Raw genomic sequence first — 18,023 nt, 5'->3', positions numbered from 1 at the left:
TACATGAATAATGGTTGGAATGCGAATACTTACAGCTAATCAAGTCTTTAAGAAACAAAACAACATGAGTGGAGAGAGCATCAAGACAGGCTAAAAAGATGTGTATTGTCTCCAGACAAGACAGCCAGTGAAACTCTGCAGGTCCAGGCAACTGTGGGGGTTACAGATAGTGTGACATGAACCCAATATCCCGGTTGAGGCCGTCCTCGTGTGTGCGGAACTTGGCTATCAGTTTCTGCTCAGCGACTCTGCGCCGTCGTGTGTCGCGAAGGCCGCCTTGGAGAACGCTTACCCGAATATCAGAGGCCGAATGCCTGTGACCGCTGAAGTGCTCCCCAACAGGAAGAGAACAGTCTTGCCTGGTGATTGTCGAGCAGTGTTCATATAACCTGTTGGACTTTAACCTGGTGTTGTTAAACTTCTTACAAATAGAATATAAAGCAGCAAAGCTTTTTAAGAACTGATTTTTACCAAGTCAGAAAAGAGATCAGAATGATATCGTGAAAGCTACAAGAGCCAGTCTCTCTCTTGCAAGTAGTGTTGCAAAGATTGCAGAAGTCCCCATCTTATGAAGAGGAATTTACTACAAACCAAGATATTTTTGGAATAAAATGTGGAAATCTGCTCTGTCGGACACACAGTGGCACAGTGGTTAGCACTGCTTCCTCACAGCGCCAGGGACCTGGGTTCAATTCCAGCCTTGGGTCACTATCTGTGTGGAGTTTGCACATTCTCCCCGTATCTGTGTGGGTTTCCTCCGGGTGCTCTGCTTTTCCCCCACACTCCAAAGATGCGCAGGCTAGGTGGAGTGGCTATGCTAAATTGCCTCTTTCGGAGAGTTGGTGCAGTCTCGATGGGCCAAATGGGCTCCTACTGCACTGTAGCTACACCCAGGAAAGAACTGAATAAATTGGCTGCAGTGTGAAATCACTGCACTGAGACCAACCAAAGGACAGTTAACTGTTTTTACTTTTGATTGTTTACTTTCTTTACAATCTTCTCATTGTGTGTGTGTATGTGTGAGAGAGAGAAAACATATTCGATTAATTCTTTGTAATCTGAAAGCGTGCATAGTGGGATTCCTGCAGTAGTGGCAGAGCACATCCTTGCTAAATTTATAACAAAATCCCATTGCAGCCAGATCTGGATGGTACGCTAGTGGAGGCAGTATTTACCCCTCCTCACGGGGTCGTAACGACAATCTCTTTGCTGTGCTTCACACTTCCTATTTTTTCACGCTTCCTATTTTTTCACGCTAGGTTGTAGTGTTTGTTGTAGAGTTGGAAGTTGTATTCATAGCCATCTTCCCATCAATAATTTGCATGGCAAGACTTCATTTTTTAGTGGTGAGGTCTGTAATTAAGAGGGGCTGCGTTAATACTGTTGTTCTTTTTCATCAATTCCTTGATTGTTCAAACTCGTCTGTTTGCTTTTCCATTTGACGATATCTAAGCAAACTAGTCATATTCAGGAAACCATATTCTTATGCACAGTTGTGCAACAGCTCATTAGCAAAGTGAGGACAGTTGTGGGCACCATTCTTCTTGGTGCTGTAATGACTCCCTCTGCCATGATGCTGTGTAATCTATTCACTTCAAACCATCTGGAGCAGTAATCAATGGGGATGACGAAGACTTTGCCTTTGAATTCAAATAAATCCATTCCCAGAGGCTGCCATGGCCTCAAATGAAAAGTGAAGGGCAGCAGTGGTTTACTCTGCTGTTGGCTATTTACTGCACACGCAAGGCAAATTGTGATTAATTCCTCAATAAAGTGACTGATTAGCTGTTGGCTCTTGTTCGACATTTCACTATTCTCAAGTGTCATTGATGTATTTTTGGAGAAGTCAAGGCATTTTAGGGATGACCGGTCTGACATTAAAAACTAAGAAGTCATCAATGATTGTGAGATGTTTTTCTTTGTTTGAAGTATTAGCAAAGTACTGGGTTATGAGGCGTTATACGTTTAATTGCATGATTGCTTTAAGAGCTGGTCACATGATTTGATGGTGGTGTTATTGGGGTGTTTTGCAGGCTCCTATTTAATTTAATTTTCCACTCTGTACAGGCAACAGCTTCTATAATAAACCTTGATGTTATTTTAAATCAACATCATCAAACCACATCTTTTTCTTTTTGTTATATTATATATAATGCCCTAATATAGTTAGGACATTATATTCAGAGTATAATCTGGTCATCTATTCTGACATTATTCTTTTATGGATGCATTTGTTATCCTGCTGCTGTGCTTGTTTTGTCTTGTGTAAACTCTTCTCAGTAGCTGGTATGTGTTTCGCAATGAGCAAAATATATGCTTCCAATTCCTCAATAGAATTTAAATCTTCCAGTTTGACTACCTATTCTGAATAAGGCATTATTAATAATGCACCTGCTGGGGTGTAATACTTGCCTTTCATGTGCTCAGTAACTGAATCATATCTCATGTGTCTCAGTCTAAACCATTGAATTCTAGGCGGCAAGTTCCTTTTGGTTAAGAGGAGTAACTGAAGGTTTGTGGTTGGTTTCAGTTTTAAACCTGAATGTAATCAGAGAATGTCTCACAGGCATGTGACTCCTCAGGGGTGAATATTTCCATTCTGCCCACCATGGGAATCAGAGCAAGCGAGGGGTGGACCAGGGAAAGGTCTGTTGGCCTCAGGCAGGATTTTCCAGTTTTGGGGCAAGCACAGTTGGAAAATCCCACCACTAAGGTTCCTTTCTCATCCCATATTACCCCCTCACCCACTTATCTTACACGCTTGCCTTTTCTCCCGTCAAAGTGCTGGAACCTTTAAACTTACCTGGTTTACAGCAGTTTGTGCCCTAAGAAGCGAACATAACTTCACTTTCTCCAACACTGCCGCACTGTACATAATGGATTCTCGGAGCTGCTATGCTGCACATCTCTCAACAGACCTGGGTTGAAAGTCTGGGTGAGAAATATGCAGCTCCAGACTTGGGGGAGTAAAAAGGAGCAGAGTTAAAATCCAATGGTGATTACCACTCCATGGGAGCTCTGGGCCATGATTTTAACGATAACTTCTGTAAGAATATCTAATTCATGTTTTAGAACAGAACTTTGTTTTAAGAAAATGGCAGAATCAGTTTAAGAAACTGGTAAAAACAACCTTGAACTGCAATTCAAACAAGCTTGGAGTTTATTACACCAAAAAGGTTGAGGCCATGTTGGCATAAGAGGTTAACAGCCAGAAAGGTAAAATCACAGCGGATGGGCTTACTTATTGAAGGAACTGGAAATATGATGTATGTAGCTATTCTAGTGAAGGATAGGTTATTCATGTGGTTTTCCATAATTAAGGAAAGCTTTGTAATTGAAATGTAGTTAAGTTGCATTTCTACCTGCGAACAGGCTGTGTGTCACATTGCCATGGAGATTAGTGGAATTTAGTTTGATCTTGTTTTGAGTTTATCTTTGCATGTGGTTGGTGCACAGCCAGCAGACAATACTGGTTGAGAGAAGCAACTATGAATTTGTGTCAACTTTGGATCTTATGTCGCTTGTGGTTTCTTGGAAGTCAAGAGGTAAAGACTAACCTACAATCGAAGCAGGGTAAATGCTCAATCTATTGTTCATGACACAGACTGTGATTGGAAGCTGGAATTCATTGTAAAACAAAATTGGAAAGGGAAAAATAACTGGAAGATTTATTTGGCTAGAAGCTAAAGGAAGAAATATACAGAAATCCTCTCAATAAAAGGCAGTAAAGCTTGTTGCAGTTGGAGTTCTGTGAGTCATCAGCTTGTTAGCGGTCTGAAACCATCCTTGGTTTCCAATATTTCAAATCATTGTGCAGGAGTTAGAGGGAGGCCTCTGCTTGAACGGTGGAATCCAGAGTCACGAGATAGGAAAGAAATCGGAGGATTTCTTCTTTAAACATCAATTGTCCTTAACCAGATTTCAACACTTCCAAAAGACCAATATTATGCTCGTAGCAATAACAATACGAAAGAAGTGTGAGAATAGTTATTTTCCTGAGGAAAGTGAATGCCTGTGGCAGGAGGACATAAGGAAGCATTGTGATGCATTTACTCTGGCTGAAAGTATTTTTGATGGAGTATGGAAATCTTGACAGATGGTTCATGGGATATGAGAAAATTAATGTTTTTAGTGAGGCTCTTGTACAATTGACACATTTAAGGCATGAAACACTAAGTACAGAATGGCTATTTTTGTAATGACAATGTTGGTTATCTCCTGAGTGTATGCCCCCTGCCTATCCAAATCAACGGCAAATGATTTGATAATGTGGATCATTTCTCAAACCTTTGGAACGTCCTCTCCATGAGAGCAGACATCGATGATGAAACTCAATTTCATCACTAGTGTGTCAGTGCAGTCTTCAGCCATGATGACAAAGACCTCAAACCCAACAACAAGCTCATGGTCTACAGGGCTGCAGTATGACCTGCCCTCATGTATGTGTCAGAGACATGGACAACGTACAGCAGACATCCCTTAAATCCCTGGAGAAATATCACCAGCAATGCCTCCACAAAATCAATTGCAGGACAGGTGTTCAGAGTATGAGGCCAACATCCTCAGTATTGAGGCAATGGTTGTGGATAATCAGCTACTTTGCATGCCTGACAAAACTCCCAACACAAGCTCTCTACTTCGAGCTTTGTCACTGCAAATGGTTACTGAGGAGAGCAGAGGAAACATTTCAGGGACATTCTCAAAGCCTCCTGGAAACAATTTAATATCCCCAACAATATGGAGGAATCACTTACTCGAGTACACAAACCAGAGAAGAAGCATCTATTAAGTTGCCAACCATGTTGACCATCTCCAACAGGCCCAGGTGGAGGCAAGCACAAACAGTGGAAGGAGCAGAACAAAATCCGAACATCCACCCACCCACCTCATCGAACACAATCTGCCCCGCCTGTGGCAGAGTGTGCGGATCCAGCATTGGACTGTTTAGTCACCTCAGGATCCTGCACCTGGGATGGAAAGAAGTAATCCTTGGTCCTGATGGACTGCCTAAGAGCAAATGAATGAATAGCAGGTTTTGTAAGACCATTAAACTACACTCAAAGGCTTTGCATGGATATTACACTTGTGTTATCTGTTAATTGTCAGTGCATTTGGAAGGTGGTGCAATTTCACATGGGAAAAGAACATGCAAGGCCAAAACTGAGACAGCATAAAATATGTTTAAGATTTCAATAAAATAATATCATTTTCAGGATGGCAATGCTGAAATTTAATGTAGTGTTTAACCAGTCCAATTGTGGCAAGTCTGATTGATGTTGGGTTCATCCTTTGTTATTTATCTAATAAAGATTGTATTTCTACGAGCTCACAGAAAAAAAGCTTAAAGTTATAAAAACACAATATTCTGCAGATAATTTGTTCTAACAATGCTTTTTTTTATTTGATACTAAACATTAACAGATACACGCATCAAGCAAAATTCTGATCCATGATAGAATCATATTCCTTATTAACATTACCCAATAGGAGACTGCTGCAATATTTGTTCTATTATACATCCAAATACTCAGAATAAATTAAAACATTATACTACCCACAAGGCCCAAGTCTCCCAAAAGAACACAATGAGGTAATAGTATTGACCAATTTAGTGTCTGTTTCACGCGAACCTGTACTACACCTTCAAATACTTGTCTCTTTGTTTCATTTGGACCTCAATATGGTAACATTAACAAATAGAAAGTTCAGCCTTTATCATGAATATGATGAAAAAAAGGAAGAAGTATCTATTTGTTTTCTTTTGTCATCAGTTTGTATTGAACGTTTTCTCTCTTCCAAATTTTTTTGTCAATTGCAGTTAATCATGGTCCCTTGTGTTGAATTCAGTTGTTTGCATCAACAGTGTTAAATATTTCCAAAAGTTGAGCTTCAAATAGTTGTGGAATCAAAAAAAAAAAGTGAACATTAATAAAAGTGGATTGTGAGAATGCAAGGTCTGTCTTCTTACAACAATTGACTTTAGAATTCTGGCATTTTCACAAAGCAATGTGCAGGCAAAAAAAGCAAAAGAATCCAGTCGTTCTTTTTTACAGTTAAAAATGCATGCCAGGGAGAAGGGGATGGCTGGTGGGAACAGGGGGAGACATTTTTTGCTGAGCATTCTGGACAGTTGAGTATGAATACGTGTTAACCTCTTCATAGTTGATTGGTGCCAAATGGTGTTCCATGATTGAGACATTTTGTGCTGAGCCCATTATCAGCTGCACCTCAAATCAAGAGTAGTAACCCACCAGTGTGCACGAAAGTCAGGATAATACACATTTGTCCGTCAATCACTGTTGCATGTGAAAATGGTGCAAGTCAGGAAATGCTTAAGGGTGGAAAACAGTCATGTAAATGTGCAGGTTGTTCAAGTTAGGCAACTTCAACAATTTTCTAACAGGGAGATGTTCAGCTTGCCTTATTTAATTACTCAGATCACCTTGAATGGTGCTGACTTACAGTAGACCTATTTGATCCTAAATGTTCCAAGCAGAGTATAAAATGCGAAATAATTTTAGTTACTACACAATACTTTGCCCACAGATATTAGAGACAACAATAGGTGGTGAAGCGTTCCTTTTTAAACAGATTGTATACAGACAGGATCAAGAAAATATTAAAATAAAATGTATTTAAAAACAGATATTCGAAAGAACTTTGCATCACTTAACATTGCAACACTGAAAATACTGATACCCTCTTCAAAAAGGTAAATAGGGACTCTGTTATATTTAATTTATACAAGGATACAAACAAACATAGTTCCAAACAATGTGCGTGCATTAGGTATTCAGGCTAACTGAATACTGAAAGATCATGAACAGCAAGAACCATTCAACAATTGGGAAACAAGCATAATGGGAAAAGGTCATGTGTAAATCAACATGTCCTTTTGATGGGCAGGAGCAGTGCAAAACAAAAATCATCACCTTAATAAACCGGCATCGAGTAGTTACTAAAATAATAATTATGAAAAATTGCAATGCCAAATCTAGCAGTTTGAATCTTGAAGGTACAATACAGTAACACTGCTTTCCATAAATGTTCTTTCTGTACTCTGCTTCTGTGATGTAAAACGAGTGCCACATGGCAAATTTTCAGCTTTTATCTTACCCGAGATAATGGTGGTTGCTAATTATATTGAAGTGATAACATTTTATTTGAAGACAGGCCAGGTGGTGATAACAAACTGCACTCCTTCAGTGACGGAGACTGTAATATAAACCTTACCATAGGACACACAAGTCTTAAACCTTTGACTCATGCCAAGAACATTGTGGTTAACATTGAGAGTACAGTTCTGAAGTCCTTGAAACATGGTTAACCATGCAAGTTGGTTGTATTGATATCAATGCAACACACAACAAAAGTGGGAACATTCAATTGTTAAGCAAACAATTAGGGAAAGGAAGTCTTGCTGTTGCAACATGCGACTTCAGTACAGTTATTACGTTCGGACTTGGAATTTTCCAGCTTTTGTCATGTACTTGATGCCTTTGAATGGTTTATATTTCTCGCCATACATGTCTAGTCGATTTACCTTCAAACCTGAGGCAAGATGCAACACAATATCAGTAAACAGTTTTATTCGAATAAGAAAAGGCAATCTCAGTATAATGTACGACACAAGACTGAAATTGCACTTTGTGGATGACTGTAAGTAACATAAAAGATTTGGGAGAATGAATGGGTAGATGAAACTTGACTCTGGCATTTGTGAAGTGATCAATGGAGTCACTTTTGACAATCACTCTCCAGTTCCACATTGCAGTAAAAATATATCTGCAGTCACACTCGGATCATAATGATAGCTGGTCAGAAATCAAAATTACACACTACTGCAATTTAAAATACCAATTTGAGCTTGGAACCGCAAATTATACTTACTTTCCATTCAAGCCATGAAAAGCCTAAACAAAATGATTAATGCTTTTGCATTACATGCACTGAGTTTCAGTATTCTGCTCCCCGCTCTTGGCAGCCTTCACATCAATGAGACAAAACATCAGCTGCCTTCTGGAGCTAAAGTCTTTATTATTAGTTTCTGTAATTGGTAATGGAAAGAATTCACGCAAGGAATTCCTTTCAGACTATCACTTAAGATTCATGTTTAGAATCCCATAAGGACATTTTCAACTCTTTCCACACTCTGCTATGCTCCATTCAGTGGCTTTTGCTACCAAATAAATCTGTTGGACCTTAACCTGGTGTTGCGAGACTTGTTACTGTGCTCCATTTTTATCAGGAATTAGGCGATATAATTTGGTCCACAGCAGTGAGACCATTTCTCACTCTACAGATGAGAAACAGGAATTCTTTACTGTAGCTTATGATGATAAAATATCCTCTGATAGACAGTAATATTAAAGTTGAAAGATACAGATTTTTCTTGCAACTTTTTGAAGTTGTTTCTTTGTATGACTATCTTCAGTAAAATGTTTTTACGCTTGCACCCTATCTCCTCATTACGCTGCAAGTTGTTGAAGGGTCGGGGCAGAAGACCTCATTTGGGCTACTTTCAGAAGGAAGGTTGCTACTTTTTTGGATCTAAAAACCACAAGCAATCTGTTAGTAGAGCAACAGAGGTCATGCTAGTTAGAACTGCAGGGAAGAATTCAAGTTATCTTTCTCTAATAAAGGCCAATTTTTCTCAATAATTTGCCCACCTCGAAGTAAATAGCTTCATCCACAAGAAGCAGGGCAAAGATTAGAGCAAATTAAAATGTGAAATCAAAACTTTGCAATCACCGTCACCATCAAGCTAAAGCAAATGTGTAATAGCAGTGAGACAGAAGCCCACAACTGCCAAGCTAAAGGACAATTTGTAGGTAGACAGCCCCATTTTTCTCTCCGAGTTTATTTAGATTATTGTGTACAATTCTGGTCACCACACTACCAGAAGGATGTGGATGTTTTGGAGAGGGTACAGAAGAGGTTTACCAGGATGTTGCCTGGTCTGGAGGGTATTAGCTATGAGGAGAGGTTGGATACACCCGGTTTGTTCTCACTGGAACGACAGGTTAAAGGGTGACCTGATAGAGGTTTACAAGATTGTGAGTGGCATGGACAGAGTGGATGGTCAGATGCGCTTTCCTCAGGTAGAAAAGTCAAGTACTAGAAGACATAGGTTTAAAGGTGTGTGAGAAAAAGATTAAAGGAGATGTGAGAGGTTTTTTTTTTAAACAGAGGATGGTGAATGTCTGGAACGCACTGCCGGAGGTGGTAGTGGGAGCAGGTGCGATAGCAGCAACTAGACGAATACACGAATAGGATGGGAATGGAAGGATACAGACTCCGTAAGTGCATACGGTTTTAGTTTAGGCAGGCATCATGAGTGGCACAGGCTTGGAGGGCCAAAGGGCTTGTTCCTGTGCTGTACTTTTCTTTGTTCTTCAAGTGTAAAAGCAAACCATCCAACCGTAGCATGTTAAAGACCAAGATAAATGTTTTTTCAACTGCTTACCTGAAATGGCCAGTTGCTGGATTTTGAACTGGATGTTAATATTGGGGTTCTCATCAGGCTTGGGTGTCCCTGTCTGCAGGCTCATGGTGCCCTTCAAGCTTGGCAACTTCTGTGGGTTGATCTTCCCAATATCCCATGACAGCACCTGAATGGTGGATATACAGATATACACTATGATTTTTTTAATTACTCAAATCAATATCATTGAAAAGAACATATTCACTGCAATGAAAATGGAAAGCTGAAGTAAAATATACAAATCCTGCTTCCATGAAAAGGATTTCACAACTTAGTATTTGGAAGGCAGTGGTATAATCAGACAAAGTCAGCATGGATTTACAAAAAGGGAAATCATGCTTGACGAATCAATTGGAATTTTTTGAGGATGTAACTAGTAGAGTTGACCAAGGAGAAAAAGCAGATGTGGTTTCGACTTTCAGAAGGCTTTCGACCAGGTCTCGCATAACAGACTACTATGTAAAGTTAGAGCACATGGGATTGCAGGTAATGTCTTGAGGTGGATAGAAAGCTGGTGAGTAGATAGGAAGCAAAGAGTTGATATAAATGGGTCTTTTTCTGATTGGCTGTCAGTGACTAGTCGGGTTCTGCAGGGAACCCCAACTGCTCACATTATATATTAATGATTTGGAAGAGGGAACTGAATGCATTATCTCCAAATGTCAGATGATACAAAGTTGGGTGGGAGGGTGAGCCGAGGAGGATGCAGAGATGCTTCAGCGTGATTTAGACAGGCTGAGTGTGTGGGCATCCACATGGCAGATGCTGTATAATGTGGATAAATGTGAGGTTATCCATTTTGATAGCAATAATGAGACAGATTGTTACTTGAATGTGTGTAAATTGAGAGAGGGGGCATTCAATGAGACTCGAGTCCTCATGCATCAGTTGCTGAAAGTAAGCGCGCAGATACAGCAGGCAATAAAGAAGGCAAATGATATGTTGGCCTTCATAGCGAGAGGATTTGAATATATGGATATTTGCTACAATTGTATAGGGAATTGGTGAGGAATATTGTGTGCAGTTTTGGTATCCTTGCTTTAGAGGGAGTACAGCGAAGGTTTACCAGGCTGATTCCTGGGATGGCAGGTCTGTCATATGAGGAGAGACTAAGTCAGTTCGGATTATATTCACTGGAGTTTAGCAGAGTGAGGGGGGATCTCATAGAAACTTATAAAATTCTAACAGGGTTAGACAGGGTAGATTCAGAAAGGATGTTCCCAATGGTTGCGGGTGTGGGGAAAGAGTCCAGAACTAGGAGTCATAGTTTGAGGATAAGGGGTAAACCTTTTAGAACTGAGGTGAGGAGAAATCTCTTCACCCAGAGGGTGGTGAATGTGTGGTAGTCACTATCACAGAAAGTAGCTGAAGCCAAAACATTGTATGATGTCAAGAAGAAATTAGATATAGTTCTTGGGGCTAAAGGGATCAAGGGATTATGGAGGGGTGGGCAGGTGGTGGGGGGGGGGGGGGGGGGGAAGAGACGAGGGATCAGGATATTGAATTCGATGATCAGCCGTGATCAAAATGAATGGCAGAGCAGGCTCGAAGGGCCAAATGGCCTACTCCTGCTTCTAGTTCCTATGTAAAAGCCTTAAGCCAAAATAAACATGTGCAGAAGGAAATAGAATAGTCACACGTTTGGAAGGATGAATTAGGCAAGGCAATCAAACTAAATGGGACAATTTTAAAGGGTGTGCAGGAACCTGGAGGTGTACACAAATCTTTGAAGTTGGCAGGTCAGGTTGAGAAGGCTATTACAAATAAAGGCATACATCTCCAAAGCAAGAAAGTTATGCAAAAATATTCCAAAACTGATTAGACCTCAAGCTGGAGTACAGTGTTCAATTCTGGGTACCAGATGTTAGGACGAATGTCATGGTCTTGGAGAGGGTGTGGAAGTGATTTACTGGAATTATAGCAGGGACAAGAGACTGTCATTGTATTAAGATACTGGAGAAGTGGAATATTCTAGAGAATCGTAGAATCCCTACAGTGCCAAAGAAGCCATTTGGCCCATCATGTCTGCACCGACTCTCTGACAGAGTGCCTTACCTAGGCCCTCTTCCCCATCCTATTCCCATAACCCCACACACTTCCCATGGCTAATGGGACACAAAAGGGCCAATTCACCTAATCTGTGTATCTTTGGACTGTGGGAGGAAACCTATGCAGACACAGGGAGAACGTGCAAACTCAATACAGACAGTGACTCAAGGCGGGAATTGAACCCGGGTCCTGGGAGCTGTGAGGCAGCAATGCTAACCACTGTGCCACCTAGAATATAGAGTTCAACACAGCTGTTCAAAATCATGACTGGTTTGAAAAAGCAAATGAGAAAAAAACTGTTTCCAGTGGTAGACAGGTCAAGGGTCAAAAACCAGAAGACAAAGATGAATGGATAAGAACCAGAGGGGTGAATGAGGGGGAGATCGAATAGAAACCTATAAATTTCTAACATGACCAGACAGGGGAGATGCAAGGTGGTGGGAAAAGTCCAGAACAGAGGTCACAGTCTGCGGATATGGGCTAGACTATTTAGGATGGAGAGGAGAAGAAATGACTTGATCCAGAGAATTGTGTGCCTGTGTAATACTCTACCATAGAAAGCAGTTGAGGCCAAAACATTGTGGGCGCGATTCTCCCATTACGGCCCGCAACTTCTCTGGCGGGTCGCGGTGGGAGACGCATGTCTGTGGCTTTGAACAGGGATTTGCACATGCGCCGTGAACGCATGCGCATCTCCCAGAGCCGGCGAATAGTCGCCAGCCAGACCATACTGGAAACCGGCGGGAAGGCAGGCAAGTCATTTAAATCTGCTCTTAATAGGTTTTAAATATGCATTCCAGATAATTATCAGGTCCCGATCGAATCTCCCACCCCGCCAGGAGTACTTCATTTCGGTGGGGTTCAGACCAGCTCCCCACATTCTGGGAACTAGCAGGGGACCCCACCGGAATGAAGGGGGGGGGGGGCAATCGGGGCTCCCCAGGGGTTGGGCAGCGGGGGTGGTGCTCCCTGGACACTCTGGCAATGCCAGCTTGTGCCCCCTGGCACTGTCCAAAGGGCAAAGTGCCCATGCCCAGGGGGCACCTTGGCACTGCCCACTGGCATCAGGCAGTGCCAAGGGGGCGATCAGTGGGGATGGAGAGTCCCGTTGCTACTCTGCATTGGGATCGGTCTGGGATGGAGGGAGGGCAGTGATTGGGGTGGGGGGGGTGGGGTTCAGCAGCGGGAGGTGGGGGCGGAAATAGCCACTGCTGGGGGGGTGGGGCCGGTCAAGGCCAGCCCAGGAATTGCTATGGGGGCCACGATCGGGCCGTGGGGGTGGGGGGCTGGAGGGGCAGCACTGCTGGGTGTGGGGGTCCCAGGCTGGCCAGTGATCGGGCGTTTGACAGTTTGGAGCCACTGTGCATCCGCACAGCTCCAGAACTGTCAAACTCCTGTGTGAATAGGCCCCGCCCTCTTGGGTTTTAATGAGATTCACGACTGGGACCTCTTCAGTGCACAGATTCAGGTGAGAAGCTGAACTGTCAGAACAGCCGGGATTTAGAACTGTTCTCCTGCCAATTCAGCACTTTTATCAAAGGATATGCGGGGGGGGGGGGGGGGGGGGGGCTGGCTATTGAGTTGGATGATCAGTCATGATCATAATGAATGGGTAGGGTAGACACGAAGGGCCAATGGCCTACTCCTGCTTCTAGTTTCTATGTTTCTCGAAGAAAACCATTTCTACACTGCAAGTAGTGATCTGCAATGCACTGCCTGAAAAAGTGGTGGAAGTAGATTCAGCAGCAACATACAAAACCTAACTGTATAAATACTTGTCCAGAAAAAAATGACAAGATTAGGAAGGAAGAACAGGATTAATGGGATAACTCTACCAAAGACGGCACAATGATGATCAGCCGAACCAGCCTCCTTTTATGCTGTATCTTCTATTATTCATCCCAAACAATACAAACGAGATATTTCCTGATTGACTCAAAGTTTCAACTTACAAACAGATATGTTCTAAAATAAAAACAGATATAGCAGTAGCAATATTCCCCATCAAGACTGAGCTTGTACTTCACTGAAACCAGAAAGCCTCTTAATTCACCCCCAACCATAAAAATTGTATTTTTAATTCTTGTGACGATACTGCCTTTAAGAAATGTATCGGTGCCATGTTTCTTGTGTAGCATATCTTTTAAGCAGTCAGTTCTATTCACTCAGTGGCGCTTTGTCAAAAACTGGCAGCCCATGTTGATTCTGCAGAAGCATAATTGATTCTAATTGCCGGAATGCTTGTTTTAATCTGGACTAATGCAATGCTGGTACTTTAGCATTTTCCCTTGGGGCTTTTCAGGGTGGGGATTGATTAGGTTGATTGGCAGGAAAGTTCATGTAACTGGGAGGGGCTAGGCTCCACAAAGAGACACAAGCTCAGTTGCTGCTTGGGATCTTGAGAAGTAGCTCTCTGTGCCTTTCTCTCTGGAGATTGAAGACTGGGACCTGCCAGATAGTAGGTCTCTTTCTCTGAAGTTCTGCTGTTTGAAGATAGATTTTTCTCTGGAGTCAGAAGACTGTCTGTGTCCAGAGGTGTTAAAAGGATGGCAGCCAAGCACCCACTGAAGCCTATATGTTTTGTGCTAACTGATTCTGAAAAGGGACCCATCGCCTGTCTGAATGGAGTGCATTGCTTAAATTGGAACTATAGAGATAGCTAGCAGTTAAGAATTATACCTTGTCACGTTTAAGTATTTCAATTGGTAAAAGTGATGTTAATTCTTTGTTATATTTTAATTGTATTATTAAATAAAGTTTGTTGGTGGGTCAATGGAATCATGCCTGGAGCGAAACACTTTATACTCGGACTAATGTCAAAATAAAAAACACAGTCAGGGTCTAGGTTAACTTCATAATATACTTTGGAATTTCTGATCTGGTCCCTAACATAATAAATGCTTTAACTTGCTCCTTCCCATGGATAACTTGCTACATGGCATTGCTCATGATCAATCTCCTTTATTTTACTAACTGTTACCACATCACAGGTGTCCAGTACCTTGTAATTGTCATACAATATTACCCCTCAATACATAATGAACTACCCCAAAAATTACAATCACAGCTGTCCTCACCATTTCATTTTGAGTGTGATGACCTTCAAAGTGAATCTATTACAAAACTCTGAATTCTGTACCTTACGATGGCCACGAAGGCCACAGATCTCCCCGTGGGCTTTGTGGAGTATGAGCTTCCTTATTAACTGAGTGGAGTCTTGCCCAATAAGAAGAGGTCAGTGGGGGTTTTTAAACCTACTGCTAAACCCAAACCGGCATTGTATGTCTCGAGGTGTAGAGTGCCTGGTTGTAAGCAGCAGGCACAACCCTTCTCTTTGGTGCATAATAAAAAGGGTGTTTGGTGGTGGGAAACAGGCATTTGGCTAAACTACACAAGGCTGGTTAAACTATGGAGCAATGTGTATAGTTGAAGACACTATTGGAGAGACAAAAGATAGTGTAGCTTTATTAGGGTAATACAGGATTGAGCTAATCCAGTTAATGATAAGAAACTTGACAAGCTAAACTGTATTTGCTTGAGTGGAGCAAGACTGGGGATAAGAGGCATAAGTGGCCTCTAATAGAAATGTTCCAAGTTTTGAAAGGCTTTGAAAATTTGAGGGGGGAAAAGATAATTGTCAGAATTAGGGAATCAGTAATAAAGGAGCAAAAATTAAGGCGTAGTGCTGAAGAACAAGATTTGAACGTCTTGTTTTTAATACAAAGAGTCATAAGAATTTAGAATGCATTACTGGATGTGATTACTATATTAATTACAGAAGAACTGTTAATTGGATAAATACTTGAAGAAATATATCAAGAGGAGATGGAGAAAAAAAAAAGGATTCAGTGAATGTTTCTCCAGCAATTATGTTTAAGTTGAGATTAAGTTATGAAGCTCTGTGTATGCAAGCTATTTTTACTCTGTGGAGTTTATTCTTGATGTTCATCAGCACACTATCAGCAGTCAACTCACGGCAGTCCCAACTCTCATGCTGTTACCTTGGTGACTGGGTCAAAGGTATAGTTTCCTTGTGTGGAGGCGAGATTCATGTTCAGAACCACCTTTGGCAGCTGGCTGGTCACGACTGTGCCTTCCACCATTTTCCCCATCGTTTGTTTTGGGCCAACGGTGATTTCAAACCGCCCCGTGGAACTGCCATCCCGGAAGGTGATGTTGTGTTTCACATAGACAGGAATGGCAACTAAACTGGGAGATAATAGACAAAGCTGTTAAGTTAAAGAATACACACAAGCTGTTTCTACATATTCAGATTATTTAGATATAATGAGAGAGGGGAGAACCTAAGAATATATTTGGTTTCTATAAGTTTTGTATCGCAAATTTACCCCACTCACCCTTTCTTGAAGGCACCGGCAGGGAGAATGCTGAAAGATGCTTTTCCTGGTAGCCATTACTTTAGTGCAAGGCCAAGAGCTTAAAGCCTCATGTTAGGGATGGACATGGCCAAATTTGGTTGCCATGCATCTATAGCCAGCAGAACATTTGACCAAAGGCAGCATCACAACCAATCCCATTTCTGGGTTTACCCAATATCAGATGTTACTAAAATCAAAACAGAAACTGCTGCATATAGGTCAGACATCATCTGTGGGGAGAGCAACAGATTTCCCAATTCAGGACAATTTCACTAGGACTGCTCTGAAAACATCAAACTCTCCATCTCCAAGATTTCCAGCAATTTTTATTTTAGATTTCCAGCATCCATGATATTTTGCTTTTGTATCTTGTTGCTTTAAAAAAAAACTGAGCAAACGGATTTCATTTTTTTGAAAAATTCACTTCACAGGAATGGCTCAACACTGGCAAAAAGACGAAACATAGCATTCACAGATCCAAAGACACACAAGAACAAAGAGCAAAGAAAATTGTAGCACAGGAACAGGCCCTTCGGCCCTCCAAGCCTGCACCGACCGTGATGCAATAATGCAATTCTCTACAAAAGGCACATCCTGCATCAAAAGATGTCTCGATGAAAAATTTTGGAATATTCACCACTCAACTTCTGGGTAGGTGACAATATTATGTTTCACTTTTACAGTACTTTAACATGAGAACATTGAGATGACCAACATTTTTCACCTGTGTTTGCAGCGCTACAATTCAGGTTTCAATCCAACACTTGGGTGTTTACAGGAATGGAACTGTTTTTATAAGGATACAGTCTTGAATTAATTGAAGGTTGAGTGGCATGAGGGAATAATGTGCCAGAACACTAATAATTGTCATTTTCCCATTGCATTGCACAATAGAGATCATATGGGATATCCAGCATACGCTGATAATTACTCCTAAAAATAATAAATCCTAATTTACTTCCAAGTAACATAATGATATAAAGAAGATGAATAGCTGAGACAAACAATACTTCAGTTAACATATCCAGTAATAAAATGCTAAATGTTGCCAGCTCTCTTCAGCAGCATGCCTCCTCAACCATCTAAACTGGCAGTATAAAGCAGAAGAGAGAGCTATTGTTCCATTGCAAGATTACATCAAGTTGAAACATGGTCACTGGAGTATCAGCTGTCTCTCCCAATAGTGATGCAATTAAGATATTTCTAACATTTGAAGGAGATCAAAGTGCTGGTCTGTTTCCTAAGTGGGCTGCATGCAAGAATGATTCACTGAAGGAGATTTACGCAAGATCTACTCACTTTTTCAAATGCACCCTCAGTCCTATATGATTTGTATATATTAACTCATAACCCAGAAAGACTGGCCAAAAAGAGAGTAACCTGGTGCTTGATTCTTATCGTTCCTTGTTATTGTAATGGAAGTCAGAGTCAATCTGTGTCAAATAGGGAAAAATTACTGTCATTTATTTGTGACTTCAGATTTACAACGTTGTGTTTTTGAAGCAATTTTGATTGAAATGGAAGCGGTTTTCAGTTGCTGCACAAATCCAGCCGTCAGCAATTTTTCTGAAAATGCTGGAGAAACCCAGGTCTGACAGCATCTGTGGGGACAGAACAGAGTCAGCGCTTCGAGCCTGGATGATCCTTCGTCAGAGCTTCATTTGAGCTCTCGCCACAGGTGCTGTCAGACCTGCCGGGCTTCTCCAGCATTTTCTGTTTCAGATTCCAGCATCCGCAGTACTTAGCCTTTAGTAATTTTTCTGATCTGCAGTGAACCAGGATACAATATCTTTTGAGATCAGGCTATTTAAATTAGTGACACATTGAAAGATGATATTTTATTTGCAGATCTGTGGATATCAAAAAAGATAATTTATGTTGGGATCAGATGATAAATGCAAGTGAATCTCATTAACCAAGAAACCAGCTCACCAAAGAAGGTTTTGATATGCAGGGGACAAATTAATCTTCATAAAACTTTCTTCAGTACATTATACATGTCGTATCCATGGGGAAATGCCTTAAAATCTTCTGAAATTTTAGCTAGGATTATTTTCCCCTCTAAAAGATCAGGGATCAGTTCTCAGTCTTCATCTATTTACAATCTGTAT

At 41.2% G+C, this 18,023-nt stretch overlaps 1 protein-coding gene across 1 annotated transcript in view; it reads right to left on the bottom strand.

Moving 5' to 3' along the window:
- Window positions 1-5,373: 5,373 nt before the first annotated feature.
- The window catches only part of LOC144510096 (AP-3 complex subunit mu-2), a 31,605-nt gene continuing 18,955 nt past the window's right edge, over window positions 5,374-18,023 (bottom strand). Inside the window, exons 6-8 of the mRNA XM_078239365.1 lie at window positions 15,535-15,742; window positions 9,467-9,611; window positions 5,374-7,551 (exon numbers count right to left, since the gene is read on the bottom strand). Coding sequence (XP_078095491.1) covers window positions 7,451-7,551; window positions 9,467-9,611; window positions 15,535-15,742 — 454 coding nt within the window. The 3' untranslated portion in view covers window positions 5,374-7,450. The remainder of the gene's footprint in view (window positions 7,552-9,466; window positions 9,612-15,534; window positions 15,743-18,023) is intronic.

Source organism: Mustelus asterias, chromosome 22, assembly GCF_964213995.1.
Source record: "Mustelus asterias chromosome 22, sMusAst1.hap1.1, whole genome shotgun sequence".
NCBI classification, from domain to species: domain Eukaryota; kingdom Metazoa; phylum Chordata; class Chondrichthyes; order Carcharhiniformes; family Triakidae; genus Mustelus; species Mustelus asterias.
Note: the sequence above shows the minus strand (reverse complement) of the source record. Positions and strands in the feature narration are given on the sequence as shown.